Raw genomic sequence first — 24,772 nt, 5'->3', positions numbered from 1 at the left:
GCACCAGTTCCATTTTAATTTCTGTCAAAAAATTAATTTCTGACAATGAATTTCTGAGCTATCTGTGGAAGTCAGATGTTCGAAAAAGTGTGGTCCGATGACCCCATGAGATGACCGTTACCTTGCTGCTATGTAAAGAGCGTTCATGAACTTCATCGAGGTTGCTGTCTGCCCTGTAAAACGATAGTTCTGCCTGTCACGTTTCCTGTGAGATGAAAATGTGCCTCATTTGACATCCACAGGTTGTTCAGAAATTCGTTGTCACAATGTTAGACGATTGCAAAGGGTTTTTGCGCTGAACCTTGGTGATGGTCATTGAAAATATTGTTTTCCTGTGTTTTTTTGCTTGTTACTATTTTTGTTTACTATTGCCATCATTGGATGGCCCCTTTACATGTGATATTTTAACATACTATTTACTTTTAGTTTTGTTTGGAGAAACAAATTATAAATTTTTGTTCTACACCAAAAATAATTCAAGTATTTTACTGGATGTTAAACAAAAAATCAAATTACTATACAGAAAATAATAATTCTTTTACAAGTTTGGACTACAGCATTCAACTGTAATCTTGATTTAAGAAATTCTGGTTTGTTCTTATTTAATTAATAATGATTTTGATAATATACTTCTTTTCTTAATCTTACTAGTAACATAAAAGTAGTTTTTATGTTTATTTTGTACTTTCTAGCCAATTGGCTTTCTTTTGATTTAATTTAGATTCTAAGAGTAGAATTTAGTTGCTTTTTGTGTGTAATTTTTATTATAATTAGTTAAAAGAAAGCGCATCTAATAAGATTTTATTGGCTTTGATGGGTTACCAGGTTAATACTTGTATTTATTATTTATCTGAAATAACTGAAGAAAAGTTTATTTTTAATATTTTTATTATAAAATTAATGTAATTAAAAACTACAAACACGTGCGCGCGCGTGCACACATTCACAAAATATTAAATTTTTTTTTACTTTTTAGTTAAAATATTGTTATATTTCCAGAAATAATTGTTGCATGAAGTTGCATGCAATTTATTTCTTAAGATTTGAACTAGTAATATTATAGATACGCATACGTAGAGAATCATTCATGTAAAGAAATAGAAATCCGTAATACTTACTTATTCCCTCTTTCACTCTCTCTATCTTTTTCTGGTAATAAAAGGACTGCATCCATTTATAGCCACCCTGCTTCTTTTTTTATTATAGAAATTAATCTATATCGCATGACAACCCTGACCAGGATTCGAACTCAGAACTTTCCGGATAAAAAAATAGAAATGAATCGTTAAATAGCATAATACAACTCAACGTAATTTCAGCTTTCCTTTCGTTTAAAGAAGCTAAGGATTGGTCCTATATGGATTACGCTTTTGGTAATATTTTTCGGAATGTAATTTTTATGATTGCGAGTAGCCATTATGATTGCAAGTAGCAAGTAGCCACCAAACTACATAAGGACTTATTTTAACATCTCCACCACCACAAACGTTCAATAAATTAATATTTGACCACAATGATTTTCTTTTCAGTCAAAAAATAAAACGTTAATGGAATTTAATTATTTACGTGGGCCAACACATCATATATGTTATAGTGCAACAAAAATTTATTTTTTTAATTGTAAAAATGTAGCAGAATTCTGAAAATTTGTTATAAAAAGAAAAGAAAAAAATAATAACAGGAAATATTGAGGTATTTGAATTTTTTAATGTTTGCTGTTGATAATTACATATTCTATTTAACGACGCGAAGTTGTATAAAATAAAACACTGCAGCTAATTTCCCATGACCTTCCTTTAATTTCAACATATGGAAACATATTTTCTTAGATTTATTTCATCATATAAGTAAATATTATTTTTACATTCTAAAGGTAAAAATGTTAATCTGCAGTAATTCTACAAATTATAAATTTAAATTTTTTTTCTTTTTAATGTGTGAAGGTCGAAAAGTATCTATTTTCTAATTTTTCATCACGTAGATTTAATATTCATCACATACTGTAATATTCATCAAATAGATTTGAAGAAATAGATTTATAGATCAGATTTGGGGAAAGATCATAATTATAAAACCAAGTATTTAAAGCGAAATGGCTATTTCGGTTATTCACCACAGTATTTTTGAAAAAATATTGCCCTAGAAACTGAAAATTTTTACAATTAATGATTACAATAGGTTCTTAGGCGCTGCATAAAAATGTTTAAAATTCGATCTTCTGCAGTTTCATAGTGGGGTTAAACTTACTGACTGAAAGTTTTCAATTTATCTAAACATTCAGAAAACAGAAAGCATTGAGTTATAATTTAATTATCAACTCATTACTGAGCTGGAGAAAGTTCTAGTAATAAATTCTGGAGTTAAAATAAATCCAACCAGCCAAAAAAATTTCCATTTACATACAGTTACATATCTTACTGTCTGCGTTGAATATATAGTAAAATTCAATATAATTGTTACTTAGAGAATGTTAAAAATGAAACTTCTAGCCTAGTTGTTCGATCTGTAAAAAGGAGCTAAATTTACAAACGTTAAATGGAATTGTGTTCCTTAGCGATACAACTATGCATTAATTAGATATAATTGTACTTTAAATACACGGTATTTAATAAAGTATTTTTTACTTACATTTATTTCATTGTGTATCCATAATAACAAGTTTATAAAATGTAGCTTTGAAATTTTCTAATTATGATTTTATCCTTTTTTTAAAACTTATAGGGTGGCGCACGAAATGATCCAACATTTGTTTTGGCAATAATTGTTTAGGTTAATTATTATTAATAAGTCTTATGTTGGCAGAAGTGACAGCAGTTCATGAATATTAGTTTATTTTCTTTCAGAGTGCGCTGTTTGTGTATCGTTTCAAGATGGCTGACGTTTTTTTGATGACGTCATTTTTTTTTTTTTTTTTTTTTTTCGGGTCAAAGGTCAATTATTTTTTTTTATGACGTTAGAGGGGGCGGGGGGGGGGTGATGACGCCATTGATTTTTTTGATGACGTCATTGATGACGCTTGTCCCAGAACCGGCATTTTTACACTACTTACTTCTTCTGCCATATTATTATAACGAATATATTTAATATTCATTAAAAATACATAAAAAATAATTCTGTTAAATTCGATCATAAGAAATAACATACCAATTTTTTTTTTGTATCACTATCCATTGAACTGATTGAATACTATTCTCTTTTTTTCTCTTCTGCATTAATCTCTAAATAGCTATATTTACTATATCCTATAATTTCAGTTTCAATAATCCAATCTTCTACTACTTATTTTCCCTTACACATCCCTTTTGATTACCAATTCAAATAAATCTAGATGTCTTAATATTCGTAAATGGCCCACTAAAAACGTTTTTTCTTTAAATTCTGCCACAAATTTTTTCTTCCCCTATTTATTTTAAATCTCATTATTGTAATCATGAAGCCACGTATTTCTCATCGTTATTTATTTACTGAAATACTATATATCAAAAGTTTATTTTCTTTCCTTTCTGGTTTTCCTACCTTCAGGTTACGCTAGCACAAAGCATGACACTCCACTCACGACAACACATGATGAGGGTAGTGCATTGCATCCTCCAACAACAATGGCCCCATCAGACGCATTCTTGCTAGGCCGAAAGGCGCTAGCACCGACAGGCCTTCAGCGTACGGACTGAAGGGAAATCGTGCCGAGAGAAAGACGCCCAAAAGTTCCTAGTCTTGCAAGGTCAGCCCAAGTAAAGTTTTTCAAACTGGTCTGAAAGGATCAGAACGCAATCTACAATTCCAACCATAAACAAAACTAATGTATAACCGACAAAAATAAACAATATCCATCCGGTAATAAGAAAAATCTAGCAGCAAAAAATTACAGTCCAGGCTCTGTGATTAGTAGAGCGGTTACATAAATCTCCCGCTATCCTTGCGTTGCGTTCCTCCAATAAATTATTGTTAAGAATTTATTTATAATTTCTAGATTTACATTTGATATTAATAGATGTCTTTTCTTCATTAGATATGTCCTCGTTTGTCCTAATTTCCTTATTTCACTCAATCTTTTTTTTAATTTTAATCCTAAATAACAATATTCTTCAGTTTCTGGTGTATTATTTTTCTTAATTGGAATATTGAAAACCTAACTATCCTCCTTTCTGTCACACTTCATTATCTTTGTTTTACAGATATTAAATTAAGTAATGTAATAATTATTCACTTACTTAATAATTATTACATTATTTATTGTAAAACTGAATTCCTCTTTAAGTAATAAATCATTCAGAATTAACTTTTGGTTTCCTCTAAAAGATCAATACAATATTATTAGCAAATTTTAGTTCATTATTTTCTCAAAATAATTTTGATAATAAAATAAGGTTTCTCTACATTAAAACTGAATAAACTTTTTCCGTATAAAATTCAACTGCATAAGAACTAAATGAGGATGATGATGAAAGAAAGATTGAATTCTGTGAAGAAATGATTCAATTAATTTATGCCAATCCAATGTTTACGAAAAATATTTGTTTTTCTGACCAATTCACCTTCTATCTAAACGGCTTTGTCAATAAACGTTACTGCCGACACTGCAGCGATATAAATACTAATGTTTTCAATGTTGGAGACACGCAGCATCCTAAAAAAATGAATGTTTGGGCCGGGATTTACGGTGATAACATAATCGGTCCAGTATTTATCGATGGGAATTTGATAGGTGAAACTTATTTGCAGTTGCTGGATGAAGTTATTCACCCACTAATAGTCCATACCTTAGACAATCAGTTAGATAGCAATAGAAACATGTTACTTAACAAAAACTTGCTTCACTTTTGCAAGATAGAGCACCTACTCACAATTCATTTCCAGTTCGTCAGTGGTTGGACCCAATGTTTCCTGGGCATTGGATAGGTTGAAGAGAAACAGTTGAGTAGCCGGCAAGATTTGCTCATCTTACACCACTGGACATTTTTTTGTGGGGTTGTTTAAAATCAATAATAAATAAATGCGTGCTAATACATAAGAGTTGAAAAATAAAACTAAAATAAAGAGCATATAGGGATATAACTAAAGAAACATTAATAAAAGTAACATCAAAGATTTTATTGTTGTTTACAGGAAAATGGGAATCACTTTGAACAAATGATTTAAAAATTTTATTACTTTTATTTTATTGAGGTAAAAAATTGAGTCTCATTTATTATTTCTTAATGTCTTTTATTGTTAAAAACCTTCATAACAAAATTAACTAAAGAATGATTTAAGCTTTATTTTTTGATTAACAATTATTCATTTGTGAATTAATGTTTATTTAATTATTTAATCATTAAGTTTATCTGGTAATAGATTTTTTAACACATTACTAGCAAAGAAGTAGGTACCTTATTGGTTTTTCGTATGTTTAACTGATGTTATAATGTTGTGTTTACTAGTATGTTTTTTTTTCAATGCGGAGAAACCTAAATCCCATATTTTTAACAAGAAGGACGATTTCAGATCTAATGACTTGTGTCAATAATACTATATCCCAACATAATCTAAAAAAATAAACAACATATTTTTATCATAACTTCAATACCAGTGAACCAATTTTTATTCTATTTGTACCAAATTACTTGTCATTCAAAGGGGCTTCCAATGAGGTGTCACAAGCTACATTGTCTTATTTTAAAAAAATAACCCTTGAAAATTAATTATTTTAACCCTAATTAATTAATTATTAATTATTAATTATTTTTAACCCTTGAAAATTAAGAAAACATTTAAGGGCGAAATTTTGTGTTGGTAATTTTAAAAATAATTTTCACAATTTTAATCCATAGAATATGATTATTTCAAATGGTTTAAGAAATAATATCACGTAGTTTTATTGTTATTTTTGTTGAACTAAAATTTAAACAGAGTACTAGCCCAAATGGTTTTTCCACCTACCGAGCGAAGGGGTGGACAGATTTTAATTTTCTTTTCATCAAAATTCATTTTTTTCGGATTTTCAAATTAATGTAATTAAATGTTACCATCGCCATTTAAAATTTTTGAGTTGGGGTAGGTGAAGCGGATTGTGGGTTCTACCCCTTTGAAAATAATTTTAAAAAGCTTCCTCCCGAATATAGTAAACATGCCTGCAAAAACAAAAAAAAAAACAAAAAATACGATGGGACTGACAGCTGTTGAATAATAAGTGTGGTAACTTTTCAAATGATCACCCGGTATATAATTATCGGTTACATATTTAAAAATATAAATTTAAAAAAAATTTATAAAAAAAAAATAATGCTAGAAAAAAATAATTAAATAACATAATAATCAATAACAAAATATTACGAGAAAAAATTCACTGAAAATAACCGTAAAAATAATAATAGTAGACATTTATTTGAAGAAAGGCTTAAATTTTATGGTTGAAGCTAATAAATGATTGAATTAATGTAAGAGGTGCGCGCGTTGATCTTCAGAGGGAAATCCACAAGTAAAAGGAGAGGAGGGGGTACAACGTTAGCAAGAGCGCAGACAGCCCAGTCCGTCCCTAGACGCTGTCCGGTTAGTAACCAAGAGTAATGATAGCAGATACAGGTCAGTAACGAATTATTTTTTTGCATACTTATTATTAAAATCTGTTATTTATCTTAATCATTTTGCCTTAAGTTATTATTTTTTATTAGTAATATCATAAAAATAATTAAAATATTATAAAACTATTAAAAATATACGTAACAGTAAAAGAAATTGTAAACAAACTTTCCACCTTTCTAATCTACACGTGTTAGCAGAGTAAGTTATAGACTGTAAAAATTTCCATTACTGTAATTCTTTTTTATATAAAATAAGTATTATATAACTACGAAAGAAATCAATTTTCCGTTCATGAATTATGAAAAAAATAATTAATTATTGTAGAAAAACTTTTATTTAAAGATATTTGTTAGGTAAATAGAGAGTTCTTTTTAACTCACTTTAATACAGTTTCTATAATCAACCCAAATAATTTAATCTAGATAGCTTTAAAAAAGTAGTTAATTTAGAATAGTTACGAAATAGAGCACAAATTTATTAAGAAATAAAATCAATATAAATAAAAGTAAATTCATCAATAATTTGCCATAATTATGAAAAGAGTTTTTAAATAATTATATAATTTTTACTTAAATATTTCGGAAAATTTTGTTAATAAATTTTACCTTGATAAAGCTTTTCCAATACTACATTTTTTTTTTTAATTTTCTATGTAAAATTATAAATTTTTTAGTCTGCGTAGTATTTAATTAAGAGGATAATTAAATGTGCATATTTTAGAGAATAAAAATGAACGAATATAGTGAGTGACTAATACACTTGCTTATTTCGTGGAAAACTCAGTAATTTGCGTATTCAAACCTACCGTGAATTTTCCTTCTTGGTTTGTTGCCGCAACTCTATAAAGAGCGACATCCGTGTGACGTAAGAAAGAAAATCATTCAAATGTTACGTAGGTACTTCTTCCTTAGTATTTTCAGGCCTGTTTATACCGTTCATTCATATCTCAGCATGGCGGATCACATGCATTTCACATTCACTGCTCAATTTTTGTCTTCATTTTTTTAAAAATCCAGTAGTCAAATAAGGTAGCATTATCGTTTGCAAATATTTAAAATATGTTTTAATGATATAAGGCTTTTAAAGTAAGACTGATTTCTTATATGTGGGCCAGCTTTTTCTCAGTATCGGATTTTATTTCAGGACAGTTGGCCCAGTTTTATTATACAACACTTAGAAATGGTGGTTAGTGTCCTGAGATAATAATGAAGTTGCACTAAGTGATCAGTTGTGTTTATTATTTGTACAACGTTTAATTACAGTCTAAAAAATTTAAGACCGGTTCTACAGTAAGTAAAAGTAAATATTTTAACTTTTAAGGAAAACTATTTCTAACATTTTGCACATAACATTTGAATTTTTTTCTTTTTTTAGAACCTAAAATAGTATTTCATAATTACTAGTAATTATAAAATTCAACTGAATTAAAAATTTTCATTTTATATACTTTTTCTCAATTAAAAAATGTTCAAACTTCCTCATAACAGAAAAAAAATCCCCAAATATAATCGAATTATTCTGTGATCACCTCGGTGACAGAAGCAGTAAAGTGCTTGCCTGCCACACCCAAGATGCCTAGTTCGATTCCCAATCAAACTCTAAACAATGTATAACGAGACAACCCTGTTGTAGTCGGTAATAAAAATAGCTTATGTGACATAAAAAAAATCGACAAAATATAATTTCAATTGAACGGAGTATACACTAAATACATTTTAGATTATTTTATTGCCGGCCTCCGTAGAGCGAGTGGTAGCGTCTCGGCCTTTCATCCGGAGGTCCCGGGTTCGAATCCCTGTCAAACATGGCATTTTCTCATGCTACAAAATTGTCATTCATCTCAACCTCTCAAGTAATACCTAACGGTGGTCCCGCAGGTTAAAAAAGATAATTTTATTAACTAAATAGAATAGTTATAATTATTAAATCATTTTAAATGAAGGGTACAACATGTATCCTTTAAGTAAAATTATTACTGATGAATAAAGATCATATGTATATATATTATTTATCCAAGTAAGAACAGGTTGGTATCTGTTCAGAATTACATTTTGATACTTCAGAATTACTTTTTGTACCTCGTGCATTTACATGTTTCTGTTACTATTTTTTGTTCCCATAGTTAAACCTATTTACTGTTGTTTTGGGGGCAGTCAACACAATTTTTTTTAGTTCTTGGGAATCTTTTGCTGTTATGGTTTGAAAATAAAGTGGTATCTAAATGAAAAAATTATAATTATACTAAAAAAATCATGTCCATACTTGATTTAAACCCCTAAAATTTTTGGTAGGGGTAAATAATTGTCGTTTACAAGAAATGCTTTATCTCAGATATGATTTATCCTAGAAACCTAATTTTTAACGAAAATATACAGAACATTTTGTTGTTCTTTGATCTGTAGAGACAGTTTTTGTTGTAAGAAAAAACATTTTTCGAAAATTAGCAAAGATAACCTCTCTGTACATCACGGATCAAGAATTTATGTACAATTTTAATAAAATTTTCATCAAAATATCATGCATACAAGTTGAGTTATAATATTTCTAGTATTTTAAAATCTGAGAAAAAAGTTTTCGGAAAATATAAAAAACATTTTTAGTACACAATTAATTGATAAATTCAGGTCTGGACATAATGAATTTTTGAACGTTCTGATTTTTTTAAAATTAGACAACCGTACATTTTCTATGCTAATGTTTCTACTAAAGTTAAATGTTTTCTATGCTAAGGTTTCTACTTACATAAGAAGGGCCAGCCTCTGGTTCATTATCATGAATCTCAGGAGCTACCAAAGCAACTAGATTTTTTTGCCAAAGGTTTTTCGTTCATAAACAAAATGTAAGAACTTATGTAATGCACTTTTGTGAAGTACGCGGTTTTTTCGGTCCCACATTATGATTTAATTTTACACTAATAAACAAATCAAATAAAAATTGTAACAAAAGTAAACAAAAAAAGAAGAAAATCAAACGTCTGTACCTATAACCAATATATAACCTATGGCTAATATATAACCTAATTACTCAAATTGCATGTGAACAGTGTTTTAAAATCGGCACCTTATATATATCCCAAATAACTCCACAAAGTGAAATAAAAAACAGTAATTAATGATAATGTAAATAATTTACGTCACAAATCGAAAAATCCAAAAGTATTGACCAAAATATTACACAGTAAGCAAAACTGCACGATAAAAACAGATAATTATACTACTCAAAGGGTAGTACTACTATCAGATGAAAGAATATTTTACTAAAAGAAGCTTTAAAATGAGCCCTAAATAAAGTGCTTATCATTATCGAAACCCGAGAAATAAATTTTAAAAAATCGACAAATCTTTTGTTTAAAAAGAAGAAATTTCACTAGTAACGATTTATGACATTTTTTTTAATATTTAGAGTTAAAATATAGAAAATATAATTATAACGAAACAAAAATTATTTTTTTTTTAGTCCTTCTGCTACTACTGTCTGTCGTATACATGCTTTGCATTTACCTATATTCGCTTATTTTGTCAGCCTTTTTTTATTTAATACTTTATTTTGCTTATTTAATCCTTTTCCGCCTTTTTATAATCCTTTGTGTGTTATTTAATACTTATAGTTTCGTCAGAAAAACCGATTGTAAATTTTTGTCCTACAGAAAGAAAAATACACCGTAGGGTTTTTAAAAATTCGTATTAATGTGTAATTTTTTTATTACTTAAAATCATCAATAAACCAATTGTTTTAAAACACACTAGAATAACGATTTTAAAATCGGTTTTTCCAATGTTCCTAGAAATTCTTGCGATATTTCACTAGGTGATGCAGGACGCTAAATGTAACAAAGTTTACCTCATGTAAAAATTAATAATCCGTTGTACGATTCCCTTATAAAGGAACATTTTAATTAAATTTTTTGTTAATATAACATTTGTTTAATGATATTAGAACTAATAAAATGTGTAACGTGCACTCTTACCTTTATGTACACGTTTTTACCGATAATTTTTGGGTGGGTTTAATAAAATTTCAGCCATATCTCCGTTGTTTACAAACAGATTCAATCAAATAAGGTGTCATTTTGGTCACAGTAAAAGACTTAGCATTTTATTTAAAAAACATTATTGGATATAATTAATATTTAAATAGCTGTTAAAGATTAAAAAATTGAAACGTCCATCAATTTGGAATTTTAAAACTTATTTATTTTTTAAATGTTATATGGTACACGTACACTAAATTTCATAAAAATATCTCAATCTGTTCTTAATACATACATTTTTATTAAAAAAATAAAAAAAATAGACGGTAAGAGGGGAAAATGAAAGGAAATAGAAGATTTCTAAAAATTAACTTTTTTGTTTACATTGATGTCCTGAATCGGTCCTTTAAGTTTAGCCAACACCTCCCGGAACTCACTGTTCGGAGGGGGAAGATATGGGTATCGTTGTACTTTTTAACGCATGTGGTCGAAAATCAGGCCAAAGTTGGGAATATGTATAGCCAAATATTTGTATCAAATTTCAATTTTTTTTTCTACGGATTTTCAAGATATGAGGTGTTAGTACATTATGCATCAAGCCTGTGATGATAGCCATTAATGGACGATTGCGAAGTAAGTTACCAACAAGAGTCTTAAACTTTGCAGAAGTGCATCATTAATGGAGAGTTACATACAGAGAGTTGCGTACCGTATTTTTTCTACGTCTGAGAAAATATTGGGATTATTGATTTAAAGCAATAATAGAATACAATTTTACAGAATATGTTTTTAGAATTTTTCAAAAAATACATTAAACAATACATTTCTTTGGCAATAGTTCATAAGTTAGTAAGTCATAAGTTTTGCCTTTTTTTTAATATCGATCTGTGCTAAAGACAATCCTTCCTCAGAATCTGACATAGTAAACAAAAGGATAAACAATATAATATAGGAACTTAGTTATTTATTAGTATATTTTCAAATTTAGCTCTGCTTGCTACCTACTAAATCAAATTAAAATCAAAGTAAAAAAAAATAGTTAGTAGTTTAAAACATACCCGTTTCTGATGGGTTAATGGTTGAAAAAAAGTAGGCTTTTGTATCGGTAGAACATCTATATCATAAAGAAAATCGTTTTATAAAAATCCTCCAGATTCTAGCCGCGTAATTCAAACGTTATAATACAGCCGTAGAGAAAAATTGTTTAGAAATGTTGAATATCCCCATCAATAGAACCGATTGACTTAAAACTTTGGATTTTTAAATAATTAGATTAGTACTATAAAAAATATTTATTTAAGTACTTTATTACCACAACGAGGTACTTTTCAAAATTACTGAAAATTCGTTCAATACGTGTTTTAAGAATTTACAACGTGTACAATGAATTTATTCATAGATATACCAAATGTAAACATAGTTGAAGTAATGTAGATACGTTTAAATTTTAGAAGTAACCTTTAAATTTGCCACAATACTTTTAAGCTTTTTTATAAACTAATAATTCAAACCTTACAATTCAATCACTAATTACAAAAAATATCTCATATCACTTGGAAAAAATCAGTAAGTTATTGAAATATTAGAAAAATTAGTTTAGCTAATCGAAATGAAATCGTTCAAATAAACAATGTTTTATTATATTAATAATATAGCACCACACAATATAACACCTTATAATAATCAGCACCACATTTTGTGATGCTGAATATTAAAAAAAAGCTGTTTATCGTTTTAAATCTTTCCCTTACTAAACGTAAATAGTAGATAAGACGTTAGCTATTATAATAAAATTTTATAGCATTAATCTCTTGGTTTTATCTGTTTTATCCATAATTTATAGTTTAATTCTAATTAACATATAATCTGCACTGGAAAACTTACTATGCTGGAAGGTACTTTTACGTGCCCCCTCTCTACAATAACCAGTAATACCAAGTGTTTCAAAATGAATATAGAGTTTAAAGTTATTTAATATCTATTAAATTTTACTTTTACTTTAATTGATAAATTATAGATAAAATGAAAGAGCAACTCAAACAGTCTTTCCTACAAGTGTTCAATGTGAATACCATTCGTCACAAAGCACACATCCAGTCGATAGGAAAGTTCATAACTTACTTTAATCAGTAAGTATGGAGTAACTAATGCGACAGCTGCTTCAATCCTGTTTCTCAAATCGAGTAGGTCAGTCAGTGGTAACGGTAGCGCAAATACACTTGATCCTTTTTAAACACCCAAAGGAAAAAATCGCACGGGGTCAGATCGGGCGAAAGTGGAAGCCACGGTAAACAAGCCCTGTCATGTGGTCCCCCGCAATCAGTCCAGCGGTTGGGTCGAATTATTCATGCAACCACATCACAGCGTTATGCCAATGAGGAGGCGCACCATCTTATTGCCAAATAAAGTTCTGTGGTTTGTATTGCAGTTGAGGATAGATCCATAATTGTAGCACACCAAGATAGTTCATTCCAGACGTAATTGTTTCCACGAAAAAGGACGGCCCGTAAACTTGCCGTCGGAATAGGACAAAAAACAATCGGTTTTAAGGAGTCTCGTTCACACTGTAGTATTTTAAGAGGATTTTCTGATCCCCAGATATGCACATTACAGTATTTACTTTTCCGTTAACGTGAAATGTTGATTAGTCACTGAATAAGTCACGATAAATAGTCTTCATCGTCAAGGTGCGTGATTTCATTTGCAAAGCTAGCACACAACTATAATGTGTAAACTTTGGATCTTGAACTTTTTGAGTTGTCTTTCATTCAATTTTAATTAATTTAACTTGAGAAATATTTCATAACTTTAAAACCCCGATATTCATTTTGAAACACACGATATAACCATCCCGATTAAATACCTGCCACCATGGATTCTGGGGATATAAAATTTATTGATTTGCTTAGTTTACCGTAATTTATTTAATAGAAGTTTAATTTTTAACTATTGATCAAAGATAAAATAATTTATAAAATTATTCATTTATTTTATTTATTGAATAAAAAAATAATTAAATAATTAGAGACATAAAATCATTGGTCTTAAATTAACGAAATTAACTCTTTTTACTGGTATTTTCAAAACTAACGAAATTAATTTAAGAATCGTCTGCAATAGAACTATATAAGATCACGTGCTAAGCAGTATCAAGCTTTAAATTCTGGAAACCCTATTATGTGTTAGATACCATAATTTAACATTTACAGACGACATAATGCCATACACTAGTTACTCTCCAAAACGGCTTAGCTACTCCAAAAATAACAATATCTCATGCAAGGCTTACTAGAATAATTGAAGAGTGAATTGTTTTTTTGTTGTCTTCTCCACTGAGCTAAAGCGAAAAGGAGATATTCAATCCTTAAGTCGCGTCGTCATTCTGTTAACCAAAGACACTGACTGTGCAATTAACAATCTTACTGTTCGACAAGGGGGAATTCCAATTAGTTTCGCTTTTATATCAGATGTATTACACGTTTTCATACACCGCAACCGCAATGAAAGCCAGGACAGATAATGTAAAGAAATTAATGTACTACTTCCTGTAAAAAACATTGTTTCCCGCAGGAAGTAATACATTATATGCACTGTCCCCATTAATTAGCGGAAAACTCGAAATTATAAATTAAATATATGTATATATATTCGTATCTCGTAATAGCTTCACAGCTCATAATGTGTTTAACATTATGAGTATCGCAATTTAAATTTTTTAATTGTCAAAAATTTAAATCCTTTAGATTTGATATTGAACACAGAATGTTCTAGTTTAATCTATAAATAACATAAAACATAAAACTGTAATTATTATTTAAAAATTGTGTTATTCAGACAAAGCTTAAAGCTGTTATTTAATGCTTATACATAAAAACTTTTGAATTAAGAAGAGTGACTTTCTGAAAATATTACAACAATTTTACAAAAATTAGAAAAAAGTAATTTGAATATTTAAAGTTTATTGATAATAAAGTTCCTGTTACATAATAAAATTGCCATATATAAATTTAAATACAAAGAAAGAAGAATTAAACAATTATGGAAATAATAAATAAGTAATAAACGCTCTAAATTTAACGCAATATAATTATTTAAAACTAGATGACTATTTTCATTGTTAAACAATTATATTCATTAGATACTAAAATTATTTGTTAGTTTTAGTATGAATTTTATTATAAGTTCTTAATGTACTAATCCATTATTAGTAGATAAAAATAAATAATATTACTGATAATGAAACTGTCTGCCAGTTTTACATTTTTAATTTTCTTTTTTTTTTTGTAAACAGTATTTGAACACAATTTTTATACGAATTTAACAATAATTTAATTGAAAGTATGAGATTTAATTTTTAAATATCGTAAATATCGTATATTTTATCTGGTAGGAATTTTACGAAATATAAATAAAAGATTAATTTATTAAGATTAAAGGTATAATTTGTCTAGTTTGATAAACGCCTAACGTCAAGGGATGGAGGTGGCCTGGGGCCTGGGAATTGGTCAATCACGGCCGATCCCTCTCTCTTTCTCTGTTTAGCCTCCGGAACCACCGTAAGGTATTACTTCAGAGGATATCAATCACGGCCGATCCAACGTTGATGAACTCGTTCATGTAAGTAAAATGTAAATCTCAATGTGATGATACGCCATCTTGTTGGAAATAAACTTGAATTGCTGATGTTAGATTTGTGGTACTGCATACTCCTGTAACTTATCTAAATAACTAGCGTTAGTAACCGTTGGAAGAAAAATGATCCGATCACTTCAAAAGCGGTCAACGCATATCAAACGGTAATGTTAGGATTATCACGATGCTTTTCTCGAACGACATGAGAGTTCTCACTACCCCAAAACCGACAATTATAACGGTTAACGTGACCAGAAACATGAAAGGTCAGAGAACAATACTTTATATAAAAGTGCATTATCTTCACTTTATCATGGATGTCCACGGAAAAACTGTAACGGCGTGGTTTATCTTTATCATTTTTTTGTGTACTACACTTGTATCCTTAAACTTCTGATACCAACGTTAAATACAGTCTTTATTAGGAGGATCACGGCTGTATTCTAAATGAAAACGTGCACGAACAGTAATAACAGATCCGCTTTTATGAAACAATAGTACGCAAATTGCTTTCTCCTGCACGGTAGCCGTTGCACAATTGACGATTCTCCTTATAGTTGCATCGCCCCGGAATGTTCATTCAAGGTCATCACTAGCTCTAGTACCTACACTAATGTTTGAAAAAAAATCAACGCTTGCTACATTATTTTGTTCTTTTTTTATTTACCCCTTAAAATGAACTGAATAATTTATCATCATCCTGTATTTTTTTAACATTTAATCACACATTTACGTTATTATGACATTATTTCTAATTATAATAAATATGAAATTTACCTGTCTCTAATCTAAGGTTTATATTTCAAATTCAAAATATAATATATTTGTAATTTATAACAGTTTATGAGTCAGTTCTCGTTTTAACTGGTCACACGTTGTGAATAAATATTCTATTATACATAGTAATTTCAAACAAATTTTAAGTTTAGCTGAACATAAATTCATAAAAATCTGTTTAAAAACTTTTAAAGCAGTACTTAGAGCGACTATAAATATTTATTATGGGAATTTTGGTCACACAGTTTAGCAGAAAATGTGTTCATAATCATTCCTCAAGAGGAAGCCTTAATCTAATCTAACAACAAATAGTTGTATTGGTATTTTACTTACTGATGTGTAAAGTAATATATATTACTTTCGTTACTTTTACATTGTAAACATCTAATCTCTAAAATACGAATAAAATTTACATTTTCATCAAAATCCTACAATATATTAATAATTCGACAGAGTTTTAATTTGTATATTATTATTATTAATTAATTAACAATAATTAATATTCATTAAGGATAAAAATATTTTGATAATAAAATTGTTAGTATGATGGCCTATTCATGTTATGAAGTGTTAAGTGTAAATAATTAATTGTAAATAATTGTTATTATATTTTTATGTATTTTATGTTGTAAAGTAGGTTCTAATACTTTTTTTCTTGTTCTTTATTAAATATGTCTCTATTCCTTTGTGGTTTTTAAGCTCAAATCTTAATTTGTCAAATATTAAGTTTTTTTTATTCTAAGGGATTATTCAAAAAATAATTTCTTTTCTTTAAAAATATAAAAAAAATATTAATAATTTAATCTCGAATTAAAAAAAAAAACACACAAAATATATACTTTCAAATGAGCGGCAAACCACTGATTTCGAGGCTAAAACTTTGGTGGGCTGCAGCAGTTCAGTCTCTTCCTCTGTTATCAATGTATTCATACTCACATAAGTTCTCGGCTCTCCTGGAGTGAGATCTTTTGGAATAATTTTTTTTTTAGGAATTGAGTGATTGAAGTTGTGAGCTCATTTGATGGGACTTGACTTATTGGGTATTTTAGGGTCCAAATGAATTCTATATTTTAATTAGTTTCTGAGATACAGTAGAGTATATTTTTAAAAAAGAGGAAATGTGTATATTCCCTCAAAACCTTTATCTGAATTGAGTGATAGTAATCGGTGTGAGTACATTTGATGTTGCTTGACGTAATGAGTGTTTTAAGACCGTTACAAATTCTGTATCTTAATTATGTGCTGAGATATCTCCATTTGAATACCGTTGAGTATGAGAAAAGCTATATTCCCATAAAAGTCCTTTCATAATTAAGCGAGCGTCAGTGACTGAGCAAGTAATAATATTGAGTCACATAATTGAGTGAGAAGTCGTTGCATGCTGAATTTCTGTGGCCTGATGTAATGAGTGGTTTGAGACCCCAACGAAGTTGTAACTAAATTAGGTACTACTGATTAATTGAAAACAAATTATTTTTTTTTAGTTTGTTTACCAAATATTTTTAATATATAGATGATAATCATCTTGTATTAAGTCATTTATAATTAATTACTAAAAATGTTATGTTTATGATTTACTTATGATAAAAATAAGGGAGTAAGAAACAAGGTCATAGAAACGATATGTACTAGTATGACTACATACTACAACCTCAAATAAGTAAACGCATCGCTGTCGCTTTGCTATAGAAATACTTTAAAATTATGAGAGCTAATTTGATTGTCAGTCACCATTTACTGACTACAATTTTATTAATTGTTACTAATTATTAAGTTATTTTGAAAAATTGTAAAGAATAGCAACTGTAAAGAACTTCACTGTCATTACATCAAATGCGCATCGACTTACAAATACAAAGATCTCATACAACAATACAACAGTTCTTTGCAATTCATTGCGTAGAAAGAGAACACACAAAAAATTATTTATTACAATACCTAAATTTTACATATAGCATAGAGAAATCAAGACCTAAACATATGTAGAATTGTATTTTTCACTGCTAGTTTAATTTTTTATTATTAGTAGATATTTTTATTATTTTTATTTTAAATTATATGATAAGTTAAGTTGAATTCCGAACTACGGTTCAGTTGATGTTTTATTACATCAGGTCGACCAATCCTTATACAGTAACCGTTATTTGAGTTGCAACAACAAAAATGGAATTTTAATATATACCCTAAATTCAAATCCATAACTGAATTTAACTGTAATAAGTGAACTTCTATTACTATATAACATGATAAGTCCATCAAAATTGACAGTCAACTGTTCAATGACACTCTGTTTTACATTCTAACTGTACGTAGAAAATCATTGCTTTTAAAGAAAGCAATTATGCCTTACACTGTTGTATATCAAAATGCTTTTTTAATTCGATAGTCATAAAACAAAGACTAAGATAGAGAGTATGAAGTAACAAGTTAATCTCTTTTTCCAGACATATAATCCACTATATGCTAAACACTGCTTCTATCATATCTTTCGTCACGCGACTAAAGCCACGTTCCGGCAAAGGGTCCTTTCTGATTCAAGGCTTACACACAACTTAATTTAAAATATTTATCATTTTATTTAAATATAATATTTTTTCGTTTATTTAATTCGATGATTCTAACTAAATCGTGCGCGCATATCGTATTTAATTCGTGCTGGTGTGGCGGAACAAGTGGCAACAGTCAGCACTAACTAAAATAATGTAATTTCACAAGTTATATAGAACATATTTCGCTTGTACGACTGCTGACTGGTGTAGCCGCGAGGCGTAACGCACCAGATACCTAGTCAACTGGGCGATGGAGTTCGAAACCCAGCCTCGTCGCGGTACCTTTTTACGCTTTAAATATTATTCATTTATTTAATTCTACCGCTCACCTGTAACGTCACAACGTAGCATTTTTTGTAGTGGGGTGCGATTTTTCAATTTTTTTTTCAAATATTGTTATTTTTTAATTGTTAGCAAACGTGCCTAAGAAAATATGACCTTAATTAGGTGAAATCTGGAGATACTGTGAATGACCTTGCTTTACAGCCTGAACATCTTGAGCTTTTATGTTAAAACTTTAATGCCTAATGCCTCATATGTAGAAGTAATCTGACCAAGTTTGTTGAAAATCAGTCTAGTAGTTCTGGATATATAAGGTGATTTAGAGGCCAACACCGAACACACACACGTACATACTAACATTAACATTCGGAAAATTTCCATCCGGTTTTTTGGATTCATCAGGTGTCAAAACGTCAAGAACTAGTGAAAACCGCATAGACCCAAATTAGACCGATACAATACTTTCCCGTGTAGAGCGCTATCCCGTTCTGTTATAGCGCTATCTAGACGAAAAAGTAAAATGTATTTCTTCCATTATTATAAAAACAGGAAAACCATTGTTATTTCTAATAATGGTTACAAAAAACTTAACGAAAATTTACTCCTTTTTTATGGAACTTAAATATATGATAAATGTCTAAAAAAAAATTTTTTTTTAATATGGTGAAAAATTTTATTTTTTATTATAAATTGTTTTTAAATAACTTTTTGATGAAATACATGCACTATTACAAGACGTTTTACTCTATGGTGTTTTTTCTAAACCAATTGTTTTAAGAAATACAGCTGAGCAAAGATTTGCGAAATTCATTATTTAGGCAATTTGGAAAAGCATTTTTTAAATGAAATTAAAATTTATCACAAATTATATTATAGATAATATTAAAAATGTTTTAATTGGAATTTTGTATAAATAGATGTTTGTTATAGATCTGTTAAAAATACTATTATTTATTACCTGTCACATACGTCATTATTAAAATTACTTTAATTCATTGTATTAATCAGATGTGATTTTATGTTTTAAGTCAGTGATACTTAATTATTAACATATAAATCATGCACAACTATTTTGGACAGGATATTTTTATCTGTTTCTTGCTATAAAGTGAATGTTCAATTTAAGTCTGTGTAGCGTCTCGGGCTTTCCCGGGTTCGAATCCCATCAGACACAGCATTTTTCATACGCTAAAAAATTAAATTTCCATATCCCACGCGCAAGCTTCAAGCTAATTTAGTGCTATCAAGCAAAAAAAAAAAAATTAATATTATAAAATATTTAATTTTTGTTAGAAAATTTTGTTTTAGAACATAAATATATTACACTTTAAATAATATGTTATAAACAGAGATTTTTGTCTCTTAGCCAAGCAAACAATAGCTGTAATAATGTGTTTTTATGATTAAAAAATATATGTTTTAATGCAACTTGTTTTCATTTAAAACATATCTTTTTTTTCTCCTGATGTGTACGTTGCAATCCATTCAACATTTTCTTTTTCCTGTTTAGCCTCCGGTGACTACCGTTTAGTTAATTCTTCAGAGGATGAATGAGGATGATATGTATGAGTGTAAATGAAGTGTAGTCTTGTACATTCTCAGTTCGACCATTCCTGAGATGTGTGGTTAATTGAAACTAGTGAATAATAAACACACCCACCGGGTTGGTCTAGTGGTGAACGCGTCTTCCTAAATTAGCTGATTTGCAAGTCGAGAGTTCCAGCGTTCAAGTCCTAGTAAAGGCAGTAAGTTATTTTTACACGGATTTGAATACTAGATCGTGGATACCGGTGTACTTTGGTGGTTGTGAAACCCAACCACCAAAGTAGGTGTGTTTATTATTCACTAGTTTCAATTAACCACACATCTCAGGAGTGGTCGAACTGAGACTGTACAAGACTTACACTTCATTTACACTCAAACATATAATTTTCATTCATCCTCTGAATATTATCTGAACGGTAATTACCGGAGGCTAAATAGGAAAAAGAAAGAAAAGTGAACAATAAACAATCCCCTCCCCCAATGAAATGAGAATGATATGTATGAAATGTAGTCTTGTACAGACTCAGACCGACCATTCCTGAGACGTGTGATTAATTGAGCCACAACCACCAAAGTACACCGGTATTCTTGGTCTAGTATTCAAATCCGTATAAAAGCAACTAACCTTTAATAGGATTTGAACCTCAGAACCTTCGACTTCAAAAATCGGCTGTTAAAGTACAGATTTTTGTTTTAACCAGTAAACAAAATCATTTTGGTGGGCTAGATTATCATTTAAAAAGAATTATTAAAAGGAAACTCAAATATTAACTGGTATGACAGATTACTCTTTAATTACATAATGAACTGTTTTACCACATGATAAGGAAATTTAATTTCAGTAGTAAACAGTAGTAACCTTATAATTATGATAACAATAAAATTTATGTATTAAATAAGATAACAAATGATTAAAATATTTTCAAATATACTGGAAAATAATATTATGCTTAAAAACGGTTTACAACACATTTATTATAAATTAAAAGATGGCTAATTTGATTTTTTTTTTAATTATAATCAGCAGACACTGCGGAAAAAGTATAAAAACGTATATAGATAATAATGATAAATATTAACAAGTAAACAGTACAGTACGTACGAAATACTATAAAACGAGTATTTTTATGCACCAGTAATTTTATTAATCTTGTTCTTAACTTGATATAGTTCTTAATTTTTTTATTTTATTGATATGAAGAGAATGTATTTAAATAATAAGTTCAACAGATAAAAAACAGTATTTGAATAAATATCCATTGTATTATTTATTTTTTTTCATTTGTAATAAAATTGATAGTTTTAGTCACTTTTTGGTAAACTGTTTTTCTTTCTTCTTTTTTTGTACCACAAGAAAACATTGCAATAAAAGAAAATTTATCAATGATAATTAAATCAAGTGGAATGTTGAAGTACTTTCGAAAAAACTTTTTTAACCCCCTTTTTTCAAACAGGGGTTCCTTTTCCCATTTTGTGGTAAAGTTTTGTTTTGATTTACATCCTACAAAAGTATTTCAGAAAAATGTTTCAAAAGATAGGAATTAAATAATACATGATAGAATTTTTACATTCAACTTTTTTTTTTAATTTTGATCAAGGGTTTCCTTTTAAATATTACATTAGAACTGGTTCCTGGAATAATATTCTTCAGTTTGTAATTAAATTAAATTCCTGTAAAATTTATTGAAATAAATTTATAAATACAACCACAGATATAAAAATTATATAAAATCTATTTACAGAAAAAATAACTAAATCGTGATTTCAGTTTAGCCCTATTACAAAACACGTTTTTTACACCTGAAGAATAGTATATTTAAATAATACAGTTAATTGTTTACACACGGTTTGCTGTGGTGACAAACATTTCTTAAAAATATAGCTGTAATAGTAAATCGCAATGACACAAATAGGCTCTAAAATTAAACCGTAACGAAACTGGATTTTCTTTTTCATTAAACAGTAGCAAAATTATTTACTTCCTCTTTCACACGTATGAAAATGAACAATGAATATATATGTTAGGAAAGGGGTTGTAAAACCAGTTTAACGTAGTTTTTAAACACATAGAGAAATGAATAATTTATATTGAAATCAATAATCGATTTTTTATATTTCTTGGTTGCTTGTTCAAAAATTTATTTGAAGTCAGATAAATTATTATTTTTCTGTTTAATAGCTTTTCGATTATATTGTCGTGAAAATGGTTATGGACGAGGCAGCCCTAAAAAGCTTATAACCAGCAAAAATGTTGTACATAATGTACTTCATATATTTAGCCTAACAATAATCAAGTCTAAAGCTAGCAATAATGTTGCTGAACTTTCCTAGAATTTAAAATTTAATCCTTCGACTGGTAATAAATCTGAAAATTAACCTTTTCAATCGCTCTTACTTATTTGCTTAAAAAATATCTTAAACAATGAGATTATTTAAAAAAAAAATTATATTCGGCAATTATTTGTTAAATATTTATTTTATTTTTGTAATTTTAAAGATCGTCCTGTGGATCGCTTATTAACGGGAATAGGGCATCCTACGGCTCCTTCGTGAGCCTTAATGTTGTAACAGGACCAGGGTAATGGATTTCTTCCATTTAAGAAGAAAGAAAGAGAAAATAATAATGAAAAGAAGAATACAGAAAGAATTCTTTTCTCAGAGTAACGGTCCGTTTAACAATCTGTAAAAATTGTAGAACGTAAGAACAGAAGAACAAATCTGGACAATCTGTAAAACGTAAGATTAGAAGGGTTACCAGAGTGGAATAAGAATTTATAGAAAAAACGTAAGGGCGCGGACGATGAAAATTATTACGCTTTACCAATTATTATTGATGAGGCGGGTAATGGCTCTGCTGGCCAGGGGATATAAATACTGCCAGGGACTAGCGAAGAGTAAGTAGTTCTGCGAGGCCAAATTCGGGGTAGTCGTGATAGCAAGGGATAACAGTAGTAGTTTTGCAAGTCCCAGTTCGACGCGGTTCAGTAAGAGTGCAGTAACAACCAGTGAAGAGAACGCCACGAGCATTCCAGCGTAGACAGTGGGTGAATGCAGGATGTTGTACGGTGAGTTATTGATAAACAGTAGTGAAAATGACAGTATTCTACTCATTCATAATGTAATAATATTTGCAGAAAGTGAAATGTACGAACATTAGACTGTTCTATTGTTGTCTTATTGTAATTGAAATATTATTTTCTATCAATCATTTTAATGTTTTTAGGAAATTGGAGAGTATTTGGGTTTTATAACTTAACTTTCGTTAAACAAATCTTGTCCTTATTTTGTTTGTTATATATTTATTAGTATTATTTATTCTATTTTCTGTATTTTTAGAGGAAAAAATTGTATTTGTAACAAATTTTTAGTTTGTTAATCTCTCAATATCCTGGTCGAACTGGTCGAAAAATACGCGAAAATATGAATATAAATTTTAAAAAGTTGAAAAATATTAAACTCTGAACAGTAACCCAATTAAATTTTTATCTTAGTCTACATAATAATCATAGATTTTAAAGGATCCTGCACCCTTTTTCTTATTTTGTTTGGTAATTTTTTTTTTACAGTTTGGCTGACATGGATTAATGAAAGAGTATACTTCCATCAAAATACTCTTCAGAAATTCCCCTGTAAAGTCTTTTCACTAAAATTAATACATAACAAATAGTAATGGGTGAAGGGGAAATTATTTCACTCCCTTATCCTTTTTTCTTAAATATTTAATAATATGAATATCCGATATATGTCATTTTACAAAATTTTATGTAAATCCAATAATAGAAAAATATTAAGTAAAATAGAAGCCATCTCGCAGATGTCCAAACATACAGAATGGTACCGTACCATTTTCCCATCTTTGAACTCAGGGACTTTAAAACAAAATCTGAGAAATACAAAAAGCTGAGTATCAAAAATTACGACATATTAAAATACTTTCCCTTGTTACATATTCCATAAAATAAATATTGGTTCTATATAAACTTTCGGTCTATATTTTAGCAATTAAAGTCAAATTTCATATAAAAAATTTATTTATTTTTCCGTCTTTTATGCCCTTTAATCAGTTTTTTGTAACGGTGGGCTGGAAGGAGTAGGCTGGATTTTTACACGTCTGCCCAAAAAGAAGTAATATATTTAGGGTGTATGTATAAATGTGTGTTTGTTCCACTGTAGCAGCTCAACGACTGAACCGATTAAAATGTATGACCCGCGTGCGTTGGAATCCTTACGTTACCGGAAATTCATAGATTCTCAACATATATACATATACAGTATATTTATACTATAATGATTTATAGTATAAATCATTTATACTATACGAGGTGTGATCAAAAAATACGTTGAATGAATTTTTATAGCGGCAACTGCCGACGCTACATCCATATGCTGTAATTTGTCCAATAGCGTGATCAACTGAGACAGGCAGGGACAAGTTGTAACACGTTCGAGCTTGCCA

General features: G+C 29.0%; 2 protein-coding genes across 4 annotated transcripts in view; one reads left to right on the top strand and one right to left on the bottom strand.

Moving 5' to 3' along the window:
- Window positions 1-24,772, bottom strand: part of LOC142322160 (uncharacterized) — a 528,320-nt gene that overhangs the window by 482,027 nt on the left and 21,521 nt on the right. The window lies entirely within an intron of this gene.
- The window catches only part of HisT (Histamine transporter), a 239,010-nt gene continuing 220,751 nt past the window's right edge, over window positions 6,514-24,772 (top strand). Inside the window, exon 1 of the mRNA XM_075360915.1 lies at window positions 6,514-6,561. Within this exon, the coding sequence (XP_075217030.1) occupies window positions 6,546-6,561 (16 nt within the window). The 5' untranslated portion in view covers window positions 6,514-6,545. The remainder of the gene's footprint in view (window positions 6,562-24,772) is intronic.

This window comes from Lycorma delicatula, chromosome 3 (assembly GCF_047948215.1).
Source record: "Lycorma delicatula isolate Av1 chromosome 3, ASM4794821v1, whole genome shotgun sequence".
In the NCBI taxonomy this organism is placed as follows: Eukaryota; Metazoa; Arthropoda; class Insecta; order Hemiptera; family Fulgoridae; genus Lycorma; species Lycorma delicatula.
The sequence above is the reverse complement of the archived record's forward strand: the minus strand, read 5'-3'. Positions and strand labels throughout refer to the sequence as shown.